A 19,560-nucleotide genomic window follows, 5' to 3' on the forward strand; every position below is an offset into this window, starting at 1 on the left:
AGTCAGAGCATATAAAATGTTTGAGAAAATAAGAATTTCAGAATGGCTGTAACAGGGTATAAGATAAAAGTAGTGAAATTTTAGGAGCTACAAATGGGCTTGAGAGACAGATTTTGAAATGATCATTATGAGTATTACAAAGCCTTGGAAGTCAAAAAGAACGCCAAGAGAGTGTATGTAGAATGAGAATAATAGAAGAGCTAGGAAAAAATATTGAATAGTTCTGGCAATATGGTAGACAAACGAGAAATGCTAAAGTAACAACCAAACATTTGAATATATATATGAATGTGTAAGAAACTAATATAAACTTTCAGTATCCAGAAAGAAAAGGGTGCTGAAAACTAGAATAGTTAGTGAACTATAATTACTGTGTGCATGTGTGTGTGTGTAATTTTGCCTGCAAATGCAGTAGAAGAATGCTGGATCTGTAATCTAGATGTTTGGGTTTTAATGTCAACATTGGACAGGTGACAATTCTTTAGTTCCACACTAGGCGTGAATCCCAGCATAGACCCAAGATCCTCAGAGGCTAAGCCCTCAGTGGAAGGATGGATGAGATAACATCCCTTCCCAGGACAAAGAGATGTCTCAGCCTGGACTATGAGTGAAAAAAATACATGTAGTCTCCCCTGAAAATTTATAAACATGAGACTGTAGCACAAGTCTATTTTCCATAGTTCAGGAAATCTCATGTTAAAAAAATCAAGGTGAAAATTAATTCAGGGCATATAATATTGTAGAGGATTGGTGCTCGGGGAAACTGTGACCCTAAGAAGCCCTCAGAAGATTTCCATAGGGCCAAAACACTTAGAAGATAAGCTAAAAATTTAAAATTACCAAAAAAATTAAAAAGCAAAAAAGCAAAAGCAAAAAAATCTTGTCAAATTCAGCAGACCTAACAAATGGGAGAATTAGATCCACAAGATCTTTAGATATTTAAAAAAAATATTGGATAGAGACTATAGAATGAAATGTGATAGGCACAGAAAATAGGTAAGTCAAATTTGTTTAAAAGATAAGGCAAAGAATTAAACCATGTAAAAAGATATTCTGAGAAAACAAAGGCAGACTTGAAAAGGAACCAAACAGGATATTTAGAAATGAAAACCAGAGTCTTGAAATTACAAACTGCATGGACTAGTTAAATCACAAATTAGTACATCTGAAGAGAGAATTTCTAAACTGGAAGATAGATCTGAAGAAATCTCCATGGTTGCAGTTCAAAGATTAAAAAGAATGTAGAAGGGATTAAGAATCATGGAGGATAGACTAAAGTAACCAAACATTAAACTAACAGTTCCAAACACATGTAATAGAGAAAAGGAGGATAGGTAGTATTCAAAGAGATACTTTCTTAGAATTTCCCAGAATTTATGAGACATAACTTGAGATTCAGGAACCACAATCTATGTTTAGATAAGTAAAAGTAAATCAACATATAGAAACACTGTAGTGAAACAATAGAATGCCAAAGAGAATAAAACCTAAATTAACCTGTAAACATGTTACAACATTGAATTAGGTGCAAAAAATCTACTTCCCTCTCCCTCAAAAAGAACAGTAGGGGAATCAGAACTTTTTAGAAAGCAATTTACTCCCTCTCTCAAAGAAAATAATGAAAGAATATTTGACGGTTAAGCAAAGAGAGAGGAGCCAGAAATAATGTAGGAGGGAAACCAAGAAATATCTTGTCCTTGAAGACAAGAAGAGAAAGTGTTTCAAGAAGAAAGAGAGCAGGGATGAAGCCTGTTCAGGTGGCATTAGATACAAACGGAAATGCACTATCCAGATTGAAAAGAAAAGAAAGAAATTTCGTTATTGAGCTTAGCAAAGACAGTTTTCATGGAATTATTTGGCCAGAAAACAAGTTTCCATTCTACAGTAGACTGAGTGGAAGATGGATGCATAAATTTTATGCAACTTTTCCAAGACATTTGACTGTGAGGAAAGTAAAAGTTGCTGTAATAACTGATGACAGATATAGGGTCAAAGGAGAGCTAAGTAGTTATGTTGGTGGTAATCTTTTTTAAGAGTGTGAAATTTGGAGGCCAATCCAGTGGCATAATGGTTAAGTTTTCTCACTTTGCTTTGGCAGCCCAGGGTTTGCAGGTTTGGATCTCAGGCACAGACCTAGCACCACTTGTCAAGCCATGCTGTGGTGGCATCCCACACACAAAATAGAGTAAGATTGCCACAGTTGTTACCTCAGCAACAATCTAAAGAGGGTGAAAATTGAACATACATAGATACTCATGGGAAGGAACTAGTGAGTGAGAATAAAAATGTAGGAGAGATAAAAGTTACGTTTTCTGTTTTTACACATTTTAGGGCAGTAGAAAAGTTTTCAGATTTTTCATATCTAACATTCATATCTAACATTGATATCCCTGGTAATTAAAATAATTAGTACTAAAATAAGTCTACATTCAATTCAAACCTAAGGTTAATAATTAAAGAATGAATTTAGATTTTTCATTTGAAGAAATGATTAAAGTAATAACTAAAGAAAATAACTTTAGTAAATTAGAAGTGCCCAATGAAATGTGGCAGATGAAATAAACAACAATTAATTGATTGATCATTTATATCAAAACCAAAAATATGTAAAAAGTCAGTATCTCAAGTAAATTAATTTTACTATATATTTTAAGACTATATTTCAGGAAATTTTAGTCTTTCTGTGTGCTCACATATAATAATACATCCTCCAAGAGAAGAAGAATAAAACAAATTTTATTTTAAATGTCAACCTTTTAAGATTACAGAAATTTTAAAAACTACATGGTATGTGGCATTTTGTTATAGTTTTATTATTCTAATTCATACTCTAGGATTAGTAATTTTAGCACTGTGTAAGCAAAGGAATAGACTTTTTAGTGGTATGAAAAAGAAGTCAACTTACCTGGGATACTTTTTTTTCTATTTCATTTTTACCATTTAAAAATTTAGCTCATTATTAATAAGAATAATTTTTGTCAAATTGCTTATACATGTTGACTTTTTAGTGCAAACAATATGCTTTGGGAGTCCTTGTTCCTAGCTCTCTGGTTGATTGGTTGATGTCCATTCACAATTCTGGTATCTTGACTATAATTAGACTACCCAGACAAGTGCCTTTTCTTTTATATACAAAGAAAGCAAAGCACTCAGGGTAAAGGAGCAAGTGACACTCCAGATGAATTATACTTTCTTTGATATCTCCAAAAATAGATGACTTTGATTATTATATTAATACTGGTTCAAGATATAGTTAGGATTATAAATGGTTTCTAAGTCCTCGCTCTTGCTTATTCTTTTTCCCCTCACACATACTAACGATATAAAAGTCACCAGGCAATCAAACTGTCATTGAGCTCCATACTGCCAGACCCTGATTACAAATGAGAAATCACAGGGTCATTAGGAGTAAAATGTCAAACATAACTAGAACCAGCAAATTTTTCTAAGTGTTTCCTGACATAGAAAACATAAAAACCACTAAATAGACAGAAGGAAGAAAAAGAAGAGTGCACTCAATGCGAAGAGTTCCCATTCCCATGGAAATTACAGGAGTTAAATCCAGGGGTAAATCAATGGTACTAATCCTAGTCGTGCCCGATGGCTTGCACATGTACTCTAGTGTATATTGAGAGTAATCAGCTACTTTGCCCTTATTTGTTAGCTCTCACCACTAAACACAAATATTAGGCATCCAAATATTTTATTGCACCCATGACAACACTATGAGGTAGTTTTCATTATTGCCTTTTTTATATTTTGTGAGTAAGAGTGCCCCTAAGCTAACATCTGTTACCAATCTTCCTCTTTTTGCTTGAGGAAGATTGTCCCTGAGCTAACATCCATGCCAGTCTTCCTCTATTTTGTGTATGTGGAACACCGCAACAGCATGGCTTGATGAGCAGTGTGTAGGTCTGCATCCAGGATCCAAACCCATGAACCATGGGCCATCAAAGCTGAGCCTGAGAACTTAATCACTATGCTACGAGGCTAGCCCCTTTATTATTCCATTTTATATACAAAAGAAAATATATTTCAGAGAGCTTTGCTTTTATTTTTTAACTTCTCCTTAAACTAGCAAAATACAAATAAGGATACAGAGGATATTAAAAATGAATTAATAAGCTTGATCAATATCACCTGTTCTTCTATCAATCTATCTGTCTATACATCTGTTTCTCTATCCATCTATTTGTCAAAATTTACAGTGACCAAATAAAAAATACATATTTTTCTTGTGTTCACAAGGGAATTCCACAAAAATAATAATTTCCCAAGCCACAAAGCAAAAATGTAGCTTCCCAAAAAAGAATATTATACAGACTTTTCCTCATGCCTTAATTAAATAAAATTAATATCATATTTATTATAACAGAAGGAAATCACAAATGATTGGTATGTATTCTTCCACATGCAAATATTTTCAAAGAAATATTTACTAGAATATTTATGAAGCTGATCAATAAGCAATATTTTACTGTTTTGTTGATTACATACCATTTGAAATGTCTGTATTAAAAATGAGAAATTTTACTTTCTTTTAGTACTCCACGCTGTCCCTTTCCCATTTTCTCAATATAGTTTATAATTGCTTTTAATAAATCATGAGGTAACCAATTATTACATTATCCTGACAATATAATATTACTTTCTTTAAAGTTGTATAATTACCTTTCTTTACTTGTACAGCTTTAATTTAAAATTTTTACTTGCAATATGTTATATTTAAGAGAAAATCAAAAGACAAGTATAATTTTGAGAAATCAAGAAATAGTAAATATTTTACTAAAAAAATGGTAGTAAACAGAAAACATGGCTAAGAGCTAAAAATGGTTGTCACCATTAGAGTGTGAACTAGATTTTATTATAAGCATTTATATATTACCTGAGTTTTTAAAGCTAAATGTACATATATACCATTGGTGGTAAACATGTAAATACATACTATTTGTATAGTTGTAGAATAATAGTGAAGAAATGGACTAGATCATGCAGATACACTGAACCCAGAATTTCAGTACCATATAAGGACCCAGTACTACCACAAAAGAATTCATATATGTTAAAGCAGAAAATATATATAAATTATTTGTTAAAAAGAATGCAGCAATATTTAGAACATTCACATATAACACATTAAGTAGAAGTGTCGTTTGGCTTCTTGTTTCTTTCATAGCACTTGTCACAATTTTTAATTATTTTGTGTTTGTACTTATTGAGGGCTTTTCCCCTCTCTGAAAGAAGAAACTTTGCCTTCTTGCCTTCCCTTGTGACCCCAGCATCTAGAACATAGTAGATAAAAATGCTGGACTTTGTCTAATGTGGACAATATTCAGAGATTTCACAATATTTGAAGAACAGATCAATAAAACACTATACTTGAGGCTCTGGAAAGGAGGTGGCCTCAGAAGGACTCACAGAAGTTACATCCTGACTGCTTCTTGGCAGTGTACCCTGAGGTAGTGCCCCGACTTCAGTCACTTCGGGTCTGCTCAAATTCTAGAAAAGACCTCATCATAGCAATGAGCAGCAACTCGTGATACAAACATCGACATATGCACACAGCTTTTTGTTTTCAAAATGCCAACTCAGCGTAGAAGAAGTGATATGCTTCCTGGATCAATATAGGACTTTAATCTGGCATTTTTCAAAACACTAAATTTAATATTTATAAAAATAAGGATTTGGAAATGCTGCTATTTTCTAAAATAATTTCAATTGGGCCAACTTCAACTTCAGCTGGAAAAAATATATATACATATATATTCCCATTTAAGAATAGAAAATTACTTGGAAGGAAGGAAAAAGAAGACAAATCTTAGCTAATTTTTGTTGAATGACTACTAGATGCCAACCACTACCTAGATTTTACATATATTATCTCATTTGATTCTCATGATATTTATATTTGTGTGTGTGTGTGTATAAAACCACTGAGGAAATCAATGCTGTTGAAATCTCTGAAGAATTCATGTTTACCTTTGACAGAAGTTTAAAGAGCTACATTTCTGTCAGCACCATAGAGGCAGTTAGAATTATTATTGCCCAGTGGCTGGTGAGCCAGCAAATTACTTCTGGTAGCGCAGAGCTCTAGACACAATGGAAAAGCAAGAGAATCTGAGGATTGGAGGGACGTAACAGAGATACTGGCTAAGAAGGTAAGCAGGAGGCGGGAACTAAATAATAGGTAATAGAAGAGTGTTTCATAAGCCTGGGTGCATATTAGAATTATATGTACACCTTTTAAAACTACCTATACTTGAGCCTCCATTATAATTCAATTGGTTGTACAGGGCCCAATAAAGCTCTCCAGGTGTAATGGGTTGAATTGCATGTATTGAAAAGATATGTCTAAACCTAAACCTGGTACCTGTGAATGCCACCTTCTTTAGAAATAGAGTCTCTGGAGATGTAATTAGGTTAAGGATCTCCAGATGAGAGCATCCTGGATTAAAGGCAGGCCCTAAATCCAATGACTGAGTCCTTATAAGAGAAAGGAGAGGGACATTCGACAGAGCCAGGGCAGAAGGCCATGGGAAGATGGAGACAAGAGATTGGAGTTATGCTGCCACAGGCAAGGAGAGTCAGGATCCAACAGAAGCTGGAAAAAACAAGCAAAGTTTCTCTTTGGAGGAGGCGCTGATGATATCTTGATTTTTGACTTCCAGCCTCCAAAACAGTGAGAGAATAAATTTCTGTTGTCTTAAGCCATCGTGTTTGTGGCAGTTTGTTGCAGCAGCCCTAACAAATTCTAATTTGTAGGGAATGTTGAAATCACAGAGTTTAAATTTCTCTGGTCTTGTTTTAGGATAAGAATCACATGAGGTACTTTTCCCCAAATACAGATTTCCGGACTCTATGCATGACCTCCTGAATGGGGATCTTTGGGGAAGGGGAGTAGAAGGCTGGGAATCTTGTCAGTTACAAGCACCTGGTGATTCATATCCTCGAGCAAGAAGTCTGGGAAATGCTGAGTTAGGTCAAGGAAGTAAAAGCTGCTTTTAATAATTTCTGCCTGTGGCTTTTAATATACCCCACCAGGGTTTGCTTAACCTCCCACTCCTCTGCATACAGAGGCTTATAAGTCAAGTATGAACAAAGAGGGAATTGTAACCAGACAAATGGAAAAGCATGTCTCATACCTATAAGAATAACAAGAATACAACAGAAGTTTGCATCCCATTTCTACACAAAAATAATAAGGATCTTTAAATATAAATGTATGGAACAAGACAAAACAGAACAAGACCATCTGGGATACCAAGCATAAATTTGCAGGACACAGGCAGGAAAAAGAGCTTCTCAATTTGTCTGGTTTCCATCATTTTAGTAAAAGTAATTATTGCCAGATTGGAGATGTAAGAACAAACAGATTTGAGAGGAAATTAAAGCTCTAAATCACAGAAAAATATAACACCTAATTGCTAAAAATGAGTTTATTTTCATATTGAGACACGTTATCAAACAGATAATAAAACCTCAAACATTTTTGATCTTAGAATATTGACAGTGATTTCAGAATAAGGGAAGATGAAAAAGATGAATGAAAGCTGGAAAATGGAAAATAATATTATCCCAATTCCAAAAATGAGTGAAAATTTGGAAACTATGGAGAGGTAAAGTTTACATATATCTCCAATAATAATTCTGGATGAACTCATTAACATATTATTTTGTCAACATTTTTAAAGAGACTATTTGCCAAACTAACTTCATTTATTTGCTAGACAATTTTTAGATAAGTATATTTCATGAAAATGCCAAAAACAGAGTGCTTCTGTATTTTTAGCAATATTTTTGAGAAACCTTATGATGATAAATGAAAGTATCAAAAAGCAAGATGATGGTAAATTTAAGTGGATGAGTACTCGCTTCAAAACCGTATCCACAGAGTTTTAATTATGGGATGAATTTTCCCCAGAAGGATGTTTTTAATTGCTCGCCAAGAGGTTCGTGCCTTTGTCACCACGATTTGGTTACAGCCTTCAAAGCTATGTTTATCAAATGTTTAAATTACACAAAACTAGAAGACGTCTTTAGTATTATGGATTCAAAACTGCAAAATTGCAGGGAGCTAAGAGTTACAGGAGGATGGAGGTAAGAGTAACAGTTTGGAGTGCAAAAGACCCCACCTATGTTCATATTCTGAAATATATGGATAAGGAAGAATCATATCAAAGAAAACAAAATAATTTTGAAATCTACACATTGAAAGTACCCAAAAAGAGTGATCTAGTCTAGAAGAAAAGCTTAGATATTTTAATTAACCAGAAACTCAACCTGTGAGTTACATGACAAGGCTGACATCCAAGACTGCTTTAACAGAAGCGGGTAATAATCCCACTATGATCTGTTGCAAAAATATCACATATGGGGTACTATGTTCTGTTCAATTCTAGGCCTGAACTTTTTAAATTGTGGTAAAAACACATAAAATTTACATTTTAACCATTTTTAAGAGTACAGTTCTGTAGTGTTAACCCTATTCACATTGTTGTGCAATAGATCCCTAGAACTTTTTCATCTTGCAAAACTGAAACTCCATACCCATTGAACACCAACTCCCCATTTTAGGCCATTCATTTTACTAAGGTCATTGAAAATCCAAGCGTATGCATAGTAGGGTAATTGGTAGGAACAGAGATGACAAATGGTCATGTAAGGAAATTTGAACAAAGTGATGTGTTTAACCTGTAAAAGAGAAGGCTTACATAGACAAGATGGTGTTTTTGGTGATCTAAAGAGTGATCCTGTGGACAAGGTTATAGATTCAAACTGTAGCTTCACAGGACAGAGTAAGTCCTAGTGAGTAGAATCTTTAGGAACACAGATGTTGACTCCACAAAAGAGGAATATTCTGACAATTCATTACTGTCCAACAGTAGAATTAACTACCCTGTGAAATGGCCAGTCCTTTGTTTCTGAAATTATTCAAACAAGAGCTAGGTAAACATCCCTGAGACGAATTTTAGAGGAATTCTTATATTGGATGAGAGGCTGAATTATATAACATCTACAGACAACAAGCAAAGTCTGTGATTCTCTGGAATAGAAAACTAGGAGTGAATGAGCCTGAGATCCAATGCTTGCCACATCTATTAATTCATTCTGCAACTCTGGACATACAATGTTCAGTGCTTCAGTTTCCTTATTTATAATGTGAGGGGCTAAAATGGGTGGTTTTTCTTATTCCTTCTAAATTTCCATGCATTGAATAAACTTGTGTGCTTATTTGCATTGGTAGGCATGTGCCTCCCTGCTTTAGCAGGAAATAAGAAGGGAGAAAGGGAGACAGAAGAGAGAGAAAAACTGATTGAGTGAGTTAAGTAAACAAATACATGTAATAGTGGAATTCTTCCTTTTGCCGTGGCACTGACCCACTTAGATCCAATACTAGCAACAAGGAGAAGCTAAATGCCCCCACATTCTATAGAGAGAACCCAGTATTTGCAGCCATTCCTTATAAGAGGAGAGTACTCCACAAGTCAACCTTATGCAGAAACCGTATTCAAGGGAAGGAGGCTCCATGAGAATCATTCACGAAATTTTACTGCTGCATAAAAAAAGGGAACTGATAGGATGCTGCTCAGGAAGTAGAATTACCATTTTACCCAGCATCTAGAGAAGAAGAAAACACTGGAGAGAAGTGGCAAGTCCAAGAGATGGGTCATCAAGAGAGCAGCCTGATCACGTTTGGGAGAGCAAAAAAGTGGACCCAGCAAAAGATAGCAAAACTGTTTTTTTTTTTTTTTTTTTAATCATAACAGTAATGCAACCAAGAGAGCAGCCTACTAAGCAACGGCGATTCTAGCAACTATAGACCATCTGTGGTGGGAAGGATGAGGGATGGAGATAAAAGAGATCCGGGTCTTGATGTGAGGGAATTCTGAAGAAGGGAGAAGGAAAAACAAAAGAAAGAGGAGGTTCAAGGAGCTCTAAAGAGAAGTGAGACCTCAGCCCTCTCTGAAGATCTCACATAAGAGCCTCTCAAGAGAGCTGTATTTCTCATGTGTCACAGGGCTGTGATATTCAGAGAACCAGAGAGAAGTTTACCACTAGACCTTCTTAAAAAGATGTTACCCATTTTCTCCATCTGTCCTCTCTGCCAGAAGAACTAAGACTAGAAGTGAGGAGAAGTAGAGAGTGAAAAAACAGAACACATTCTCCTCTCATCCCAGTTCCTAGAATCTCAAGTCTAGATGGCAATGGGGGAGGAGAGAGCTCTGACTAAGATATAATACTGGAATTTCGAAGTCGGTTGGATCAAGTTATAGAATCTAAAAGTTACCAGTCATTGGGTCTGCCAAGAGGTTATTAAGGAATGACAAAGCAGTGGAAAGCAGTGCTTGGCAATAATCACATTTTGTCACTGCTCCACTGGATTAATGATCCTCATTAAATTTGTTACACACATATACAGTTTTTTCTTGCAAAATTAAAAAATAATAATGTTAAACTTAATCAGGAACTTTGTTTTCTAACAATGTAGTTGAAAATATCTGCTGCAACATACCCTGATTTAACTGGGAAATGATTTCTTTTTGATAACTCGCTCTCTCTTCTTGCTTGTGTCTGATCCTTGCCCATTCTCTTTCTGATACTCTTTGCTCCTTAGTTATGTGGAGTAAAATTATAAGTACACTTACAAGTAAGATTCCAGATACATGAGACAGAATTCTACTATCTTTAAAGATTTAAAAGAGGAACATTCATAAAACGGAGTAATATTAACTTTGCAAATTTTAGTGGATTTTTATTTATACTCCATTGAATGGTTTTTAAATCTTTCAACAAACTTTGTATATTTTCTGAAGTTAAACTCTTTGAACAAACCAGAAGTTACCAATTCACATTAAGGAATATTTATTAAAAAATAATAATAAATGTAAGCTATGTTGAGATATTTGGAAGAGAGAACGACCCCAAAATTGTTAAAGTTTAAAATAAACCACCATACTGTTTTTGATCTTAAAATGTCCAAGAGGCAAAATGTGAGTTTGAAATATTCTTATGTTTAATCATGAAATACTCATATTTAATGCTGTAATTTGGAGATGGCAAGAAAATTTGTCTGGATACTCACTTCCATCCTGGTTTTGCATATATAATCATAATTATGTCATTAAGTGCATGTAAGATAAAATCAAATATGAAAGGTGTTCCCTTAAATCAGTGGATCCTAAAGTGTGGTCCCTGGACTGGTAGCATGAGCATCAACTTGGGAATTTGTTCGAAATGTAAATTCTTGGATCCCATCAAAGATCTACAGGATCCGAGACTCTGGGAATGGGTCCCAGCATTCTGTTTTTAACAAGCCCTCCAGGAGATTCTGATACTTGTTTAAGTTTGAGAACCACTGCCTTAAGTACAGTTCTCAGACTTGAGTGCACATTCATACCACTTGGAAAACATTAAAAACACTAAATCTTGGGTCCCACACTCAGAGATTATTTAATTAGTCTGAGCTGAGGCGTGGGCAGGTGATTTTAAAGCTCCTCAGGTGATTCTTTTATTGACAGCTAAAGTTGAGAACCAATGCTAAATCATATCTTTGTCATGAGATTGACCATTTAGTTCCTTGACACACAGTTCACTTCTAACACAGGCTTCACAATTTTAGCATATCCTCTCTTATTTGCAGCACCAATTTACACAGTCTCCTTTCTACACATGAAGACAACTAAAAAAGTTCAAAGATGGCTTAAAGATTAAGGGAGAATTCTCAAGGGCCTTCCCAATTGTCTGAGTGTTTGCCCACATATAGTCTCAACCTAAAAGGAGCAATTAACTTGTTGTAAAGGGAAATGCAAGTAAAATGAATCAGGTTTGTAAACAGGTGCTAGTGAATTCTACTGAAAATTTGACCCTCAACGCAGTACCTTCAGCTACTAATTACTACCAGAAGCGTTTCTAATCATGGGTTTCGCATATTTTCAAATCCAAATTTTAATATTATTTTCAGTGTAAAACAGTAGTTATTAAACATAACAGAGGCTGCTCGTGGAGCTGAAGTGTAAAAAAAAAAAAGTAATTGCAGTCTCCTAGTAGGATTAAACCTATGGGAACTTGGCTAGTTCCAATGGGAAAAATGAAATATGATCTGTCCAAATTTTATAATGATGCTTAATAAAACTGGGAATTAGTTAAACCTATATTCATTTCTAGCTTATTGCCAAGTAGATTGACTGCTTTTTTTAAAAAAAATACAGTGAATTAAGCAATTTACAATATTTTGTCATATTGCATTCAGTGCAGAGATAATTTCTGTTATGAAAGAAATCTATGCCATTCTCTCCTACAACTTGAAGAGTGAGATTGTGCCTACCGAGCTTCATTATCAGCTTCTCTACTCCATAGATTTTGATTTAAAATGACAATCTGAAAGATAAATGTATGTTACTAAAGAGAAGACCATGTTTGGAGAGACACAAGTTTCTCATATTGTAAAAGGGAAACAGCACTGAGACTAACACATGTGGTTTATTATCACTTTTTAAGATTGGGCTATCATTCAGAACTGAACTATATCTGACAACTAAATTTCACAGTCTTTATATCCAGTGATGTACCATAGGCATCTGCACCAGCTTGCAAGTGCCGATTTTCAAATTTTCAAGGACTCAGTTTTTCTGTCAGTTGTTAAACACACAGTCATTATGGAAAAAAATTATATAAATTTATGATTAAATAAATAATGTTGAAAACAAGGGGAATAAATACTCAAGGTTCATAATTTCCTAATTATTTTGCTTTTGAAGTTATTTACATCTACTATGTAAATTGTGTATCTGTAATGTGAAAATATTGCATATTGGTATGCATATCCTTTCCCAGTCCACATTCAGACAGTCATGTTGACAACTTGATATTGGCCGTGGTCAAAGTATTTACATCACAATAATAGGCAAACACTAGATCAGGGATCCTCCCCACCAGGAGATGTTAAAAGATTTACCAACATGCCAATTAATAAAATTCCTTATAGATGTTATGTGCATTTAAATAAGATATTCAAGGATATGTATAATGGCAGTATCTACCCCCTATTTGTACCCTATCCATGGCTCCCAAACAAAATCAACTTGAAATGGCTGAGTTTTAGGTTCAATCATACCTGGATTCATACCCCGGTTCTGCTATTTTTTAGCCTTGCGATCTCAAGCAAATTACTAAATGTCTCTAAATTTTGATTCCCTTTTCTGTAAAATGTGGATGGTAATATGTTTCTCATATATTTGTTGTAAAGATTCAATAAGAAAATATGTGTCTGGACCCCCTCTAATCCCTCTTTTCCACACCTAATGAAAAGGATGTACGTTTACTGGTATGATTCTTTCAATTATTATTGAAATTTTAGGATTTTTTTCCTCCTTTTGAGTCAAATAAATTATCATTAAAATAAAGGTCTTATTCCAGACCTATTACCAAAAACAAGATAGATCAAAGACCTACTTGAAGTTCTCTAAGGAGCTCATTATTATTTTCCTACTCTATATTGTTTTCATGACATTTCTTATCTGAATTGGGACTCTCATTCCAGGGCTTCTCTGTATTTAACGTTTTCGGGTTGCTTGTTATTTTTCTGGTACATTCTGGATGAAGATGCTGAGAACAGAAAAGAAATCAAATTTTCCTCAAAAATAGAGCCACCTAGAAGCAGACCCAGCCATCTTTTGGACCATATGATTAGTCTGGACATTGGAAAGGAGAGAGAATATACTGTTCAACCCTCTTTATTGGCTAGGCTTTGGAAATTCTGCACGTAAAATGTATGATGAATTGTTATTGTGTGATTCTCTATTGCTTTCTTCTTCAACACTGCTATTGTCTTCTTTAAATGTCAAATCGTACTACTTACTTTAAACTTTATTTAGAGGTTATAAACTCAAATGTCTACAGGGACTTAAAGTTCAGTATAAGAAAATTTTTAAAAGAAAGAGTTACGTAAACAGAGAATGTATTGCCTAAATAGAGCCATTTAAATTGAGGGATAAACAAACCCCCACATTTTCCACCTGTTAGAATTATTATAACATGGAATTAAATTATTAAAAATATATACTCAATTGCATAATATTTTTAATAAATGTGCTAAGCATGTCTAATATGTTTCCCCATAATAATTTTAAAAATTCATAAGGCATGCCTGAAATAAAGCACACATCTTAGAAAATCTGGTTCACTCCCTTGTTATGTTTCACTATACATTAACAAGATAAATGATAATAAACTATATCGATATACAGGTACAAATGAGAGTAATTAAATTTGCAACTTTATGTAACAATAAATTTTACTAGTTTTCAAAAGTAGGAGGAATAATGGAAAGTGACCAGGAATTTTGCCATTAACAAAATGTCTTAAACTAACAACAGTTTTTCCCTTGAGAATCATATATCTATAGAAATGAAACAAGTGGTTTACCAACTATGTAATCTCCACCCATATTGTTTATTACTCCAAGAACATAACACATGCATGTCAACAAGAAACAGGTCCTTCTCACTTACTCCAAATCTTACTCAATGAGTTACTCTGTTTGAAAAATTTAATCATTATAGGCATAAGATTAATAATGAACATTGGAGAATGTCCTGTTAGCCTTATAATAATCACTTTCTAATAAATTCTGCAATGTTTGGATCCATTTATTTTAACCGAGGATATGGTTACTCCCTCATGAATGGGATATATTTTGAAGTTATCATGAAAGGACACACTCAGGCCCAAAAGGCAGTAATGAAAAGTAGCAGATCTTCTGCCTTGTCAACTTGTATTTACAAATAAATAAATAGCCTTTTAAGAGAGATTATAGTGATAGAATCTTGTATCTGACACAGTTGCTGCTAACAGCAGGTTTCACTCACAACTTACCACAAGATGCCATTTCATCTGTCTGGTCACCACAGTCGTCTTCCCTGTCACACAGCCATGCTCTGGGAATGCAGCGTCCGTTTCCACAAGAAAACTGGTCCACCTGGCATGTTCTGGCTGTGATGATCAATTAATGTACAAAGAATAAATTTATAGGTCTTTCGAACAACATTAAAGATAAAATATATCATGCAATATCTCTTTTATACACAAGATACTATATTGCTCTATTAGGTAAAATATTTTAAAAGTAATTTTTTATTTAATTTTTGACAATGCCAACTTGCTTATCTTCTCTAAATTTCACATGCTTTGCCCTTCAATTAAAGTGACTGCTAAGTGACAAGATATTCAGTAATCCTCACACACTTCCATAAATGAAGTTATGAATTCATTATTTAAAAATTTTTGCCTGGCACATGCTTATGAATATATGGTTGAATGAAATTTCATCCAACTTTTAATTAACAAAAAAGAATTTTGCATAGCATTTGCCCGTAAACCAAGAAAACGTTTGCTGTAATGTAGGAGGAAGGATTTGGAGAGCATCTCAGAGCATCCAGTTTCTAATCATGGGGTCAAAATTGTCCTTTTCCTCTAACATTTTCAAAGAATTTATTTCTTCATCTCTAAATGATCCAACGTACAGAGTGAGAAGGCAGAAAGTATTTTCTAAAACATATATTTAGCCTTAAGATAGATTTTTTAACTTACTTTTCAGCACAGTTATATAAAAATGTATAACTTTTTAATCAAAGTATATTAATGAACTTGCCGTGGCCTCTCTTAAGGGTTTCAGTGAACACACACAAGAACCTTATTTTCTTTGTTACCCAAAGGCAGTGGTTGAAAATTATTTAGTAAAGGGGTTATTTCTACAAGGACTTTGATTGCCTTTTTCTATTACAACCAGGTCAACTTTTGAAAGCATGAAAGCCTAGATAGCTTCCCTAATTCTTTTCCCAGGCTTTAGGTTGTTGCATACTTAGTTATTTTAAAATGTTTCACTTTCTTTTGTTGTTTCTTTTGTCCATCTGAGCTTAATCTGTCTACATGAGTATTAATCTGTCTTCATGAGTATCAGTATCTCAGCCATCCTTTCTCTTTATTGCATCAGAGAAAGGAGTGGAAAATCTTGGGAACAGGATACTCAAACCTATCAATATTTGGGTTAGATGAGGAACAATTAGGGTCTGGGTTTCTGTGGCTATGATAAGAGAACATTGCTTACTTTGTAGATTTCCTCTTGTTTCCTGGCCTTGAGAATCATAAGGATGTGTTTCTGATTCATCAAAACACCCTGTGACCTTGGATACCCATGGTTGGTATAAAAGAGAGTGGTTCAAAGCCAAATCATCCAAACACACTAAAATGGCTTTCCATAAATCAGGTATCATTTAAAATGATTGCTTAAAAGTTACATAGTAGTTATCTTAAGCAAAGTGTACTTGTAATGTAAAGATGTATATTCATTATTAGCGAATACTTAAAGATTACTTCAGAAAAACAAATGAAAAAATTAGTGGTTTGCTTTGATATATTAGATTGGATATATCATGTCTATTCCTAGTGTCTATAATTAGAAATACCAGGAAAATTATTATACCATGTATTTCGCTTTCTTTATGTGGATAAGGGTCCCTAATCTAAAATATTTTATGTAATATTAAGTTTTTCCCATTTTGTAAGTTGATAATTTGTTTTAAATGAACAGATTTTAAGTATCCCAACAAACACATATGCTTCTGAAGTTTTCAATCTTGAAATTTAAAGTAGGATTAAATATTTTTATGTTGTCTCATTTGGCTAATTCTACTGATTTTCTGTCAAATTATAAATCAACAAAGTTCCTAGGTAGTTTTAATAACACTGTGTTTACTTAGAAATATTAGGTATATATTTGCACTAGCCTAGAGAAGGATGAAGATGTTGACATTAGTTTAGTTGCTGGTAAAGGCAGGGCATAGAGGTGTGAGGGAGATTAATAATGTTTTTTCTTCCATGTCTCTGTATTGTTTCACTACTTGCACTAAATGCTTTTTACCTTTTGAAAAGTTTTAAGAGAAATTTAATGAGGGTTTCCTTTGCAATTGTTCCTCCCTCCCTCCTTTCTTTTGTTCTTTCCTTTCTTCCTCGCTCCCTCCCTCTTTTCTTTTCTTTCTCTCCAATTTTCTTTCTGTCCTACATGTCTCCTTTCTTCCCTAATTCCTTATTCCATTCCTTCAGTCTTTCTTGTTTTCTTGCTTTAAAGAAAAAGATATCAAATATCTTCATCTTTAGTTAATTCTAACTGACCCCACAAAAAGAATATATCAATCAAATTTTCCAATACAGTTTTCTTTTATTTGATATTCTTATGCCACTGTACTCTCTCCTAATTGTTCAAGTTTAATTCTAGCAAGTTTCCTCAGATTGTTTTCTTTCATTAGGAAAGTCTTGGTGATTAGTGAGGAGAATGGGAAAGAACTCCTAAGAGCCTGTCTCACATTGTGCATGACCTATCTCACATTGTGATGGTGTGAGAATTTGTGATGGTGTGAGAATTCATTAACTCTGAAGCTCGAAAAACTTTATGACCTATCACTCCAAAGAGTATTTACTGGCTTATTATTGAGGCATAGTATGCCCTGAAAATATATGAATTCATTGTCTGTTCTAATTATGGATAAAACGATCTGCTTAGGCTACCAGGCAAATTTAACTGATTTCAGATGAGAAAGATGTAGACAAATCTACAAGGATTGTCTGTCTACGTGATATAATCAGACTGACTAAATTATCACTTTCTAATCACTGGATTTGTATCAAGAAGACACAACCTTTACTTTTTCAGTTTTGTCTCCATCAGATCTAAGCAGTTTGGAGGTGAGATTAGCAGAGCTGCCCCAGAAGACTAATTTTGTAGCAAACGCTGCTCTAATGAAGAGGAAATTTACACCTCCTCAGTGGAATTATTTATCTAGCAGTGAGTCAGAAATTCACTGTCACAATGTGAATTTTTTCTACCCATCACTAATTATGCTTCTCCTGCAGCCATGTAGCAGCGTGAAATCCCACAAGGCACAGAACAATAAGGAGGAGGAGGAGAAGCACAGAGTGTAACACATTATTCCTAAACTTTACCTTCGCTATACTTCAAGCAAATCATTCTATTCTAAACAAAGTCTATGTCATATCAAAATACACTCTTTATGTTGGTAAAAAAAAAAAGTCTAATTTTTTAATACATTGGGTTTCTTAATGCAACTATATCTATCTAGTTTGAATTTAGTCAGAATTTGTGGAGGATACGAGAAGAATAAACATTACAGAATCTAACCAGAGTTCTGGGCTGTGGGAAAATGCTGTGTGAAATTGCCTAGGCTTGAATCCAAGAATTATCATGTTGCTATGAGAAAAAAGAATTTCAAATCTAACTACTTCTCATCTTTGGCCTCTGGATCTCCCTCATAAGTAGATAAAAATATTTTTTTCTCTTGAGGGAGAACAACTACCAAGCCCCTGACTGTCAGCCCTTTCCTGTCCCCCGTGTATAGCAGTTTCCTCTTCCAGGCACTCTCCAAACCTCTCTCTTCTTTTCAATTCATTTTATCTTCCGCAATCTATGCCAATCAATCATTCATTTTTTTCTAGTAAAGTATTTCTATTACCTAGAAAAGCATTGAGAATAATATCAACACCTGTTTGCCATCATATAGCCATATCAAATCAATATTTTTTTCTGTATTTACTACAGAATTTTTTGCTTTATTTAAGAAAGAAAGGTATTATAGTTACAATTGAAGTCCCTTATGCAATTTTCAAATCACATTTCCTTCTCTTTCTAGAGGTAACAACTATCCTTAATTTGTTTTTGTTTTTCATTTCCAGACATACTTTTAATCCTATTCTTACACATTTATAAATCAGGAAGCATACATCGAATTGCTTTGTTTTCTCTTGCTTTTGCTTTGTTTTGTTTTTGCTGAGGAGGATTAGCCCTGAGCTAACATCTGTCCCAATCTTTCTCCACTTTATATGTCAGTCACCGCCACAGCATGGCTGATGAATAGTGTAGGTCTGCACCCAGGATCCGAACCCATTAACCTGGGCCGCTGAAGCGCAGCATGCCAAACTTAACCACTATGCTATGGGGCTGGCCCCTTGTTTTGTACTTTTATATTTCATATAAATGGTACTAAATTGTTTATATTCTGCAACTCATTTTTTTAACATTGTTTTTGAAATTCATTCCCATTGATATCTGAGTTCTAGTTTATTCATTTAAATTATGAATAGCATTCCATTACGTGATTATAGCACAATATATCCATTCTCGTATTAATGGGCATTTGAGTTGTTTCTAAATTTTCACTATTACCAGCATAAGGGAAAAGAAATTCTTATTCAGGTCTCCTTGTGTGCAGGTGTTAGAGTATAAACCTAAAAATGTAGTTGCGAAGTGCAAAGCATGCACATCTTTACATGGATTGGATTCGGCCAAACTGCTTTCCAATGTAGAAAATCAGTTTACACACCCACCAAGAGTGTATGACAGTTCCTTTTTTTCCACAACTTTGCCAATGCTTGGTTTTATCAGATTATTTATTTTTCCTAATTAAATGGATTGAACTGTTATTTAGGTGTTTTTCTTATGCTTTTTTTCCTTAAGGCTTAGCTTGGACATCACCTCCTTCAGGAATCCTT

The 19,560-nt window shown here is 34.2% G+C and overlaps 1 protein-coding gene across 5 annotated transcripts in view; it reads right to left on the reverse strand.

The window, feature by feature from the left end:
* The window catches only part of LRP1B (LDL receptor related protein 1B), a 1,812,874-nt gene that overhangs the window by 698,403 nt on the left and 1,094,911 nt on the right, over positions 1-19,560 (reverse strand). For all 5 annotated transcript variants that reach the window (XM_044768977.2, XM_070507612.1, XM_070507613.1 and 2 more), the window contains exon 18: positions 14,875-14,991. In XM_044768977.2, the coding sequence (XP_044624912.2) occupies positions 14,875-14,991 (117 nt within the window). The remainder of the gene's footprint in view (positions 1-14,874; positions 14,992-19,560) is intronic.

Source organism: Equus asinus, chromosome 4 (assembly GCF_041296235.1).
Source record: "Equus asinus isolate D_3611 breed Donkey chromosome 4, EquAss-T2T_v2, whole genome shotgun sequence".
Classification (NCBI taxonomy): Eukaryota; Metazoa; Chordata; class Mammalia; order Perissodactyla; family Equidae; genus Equus; species Equus asinus.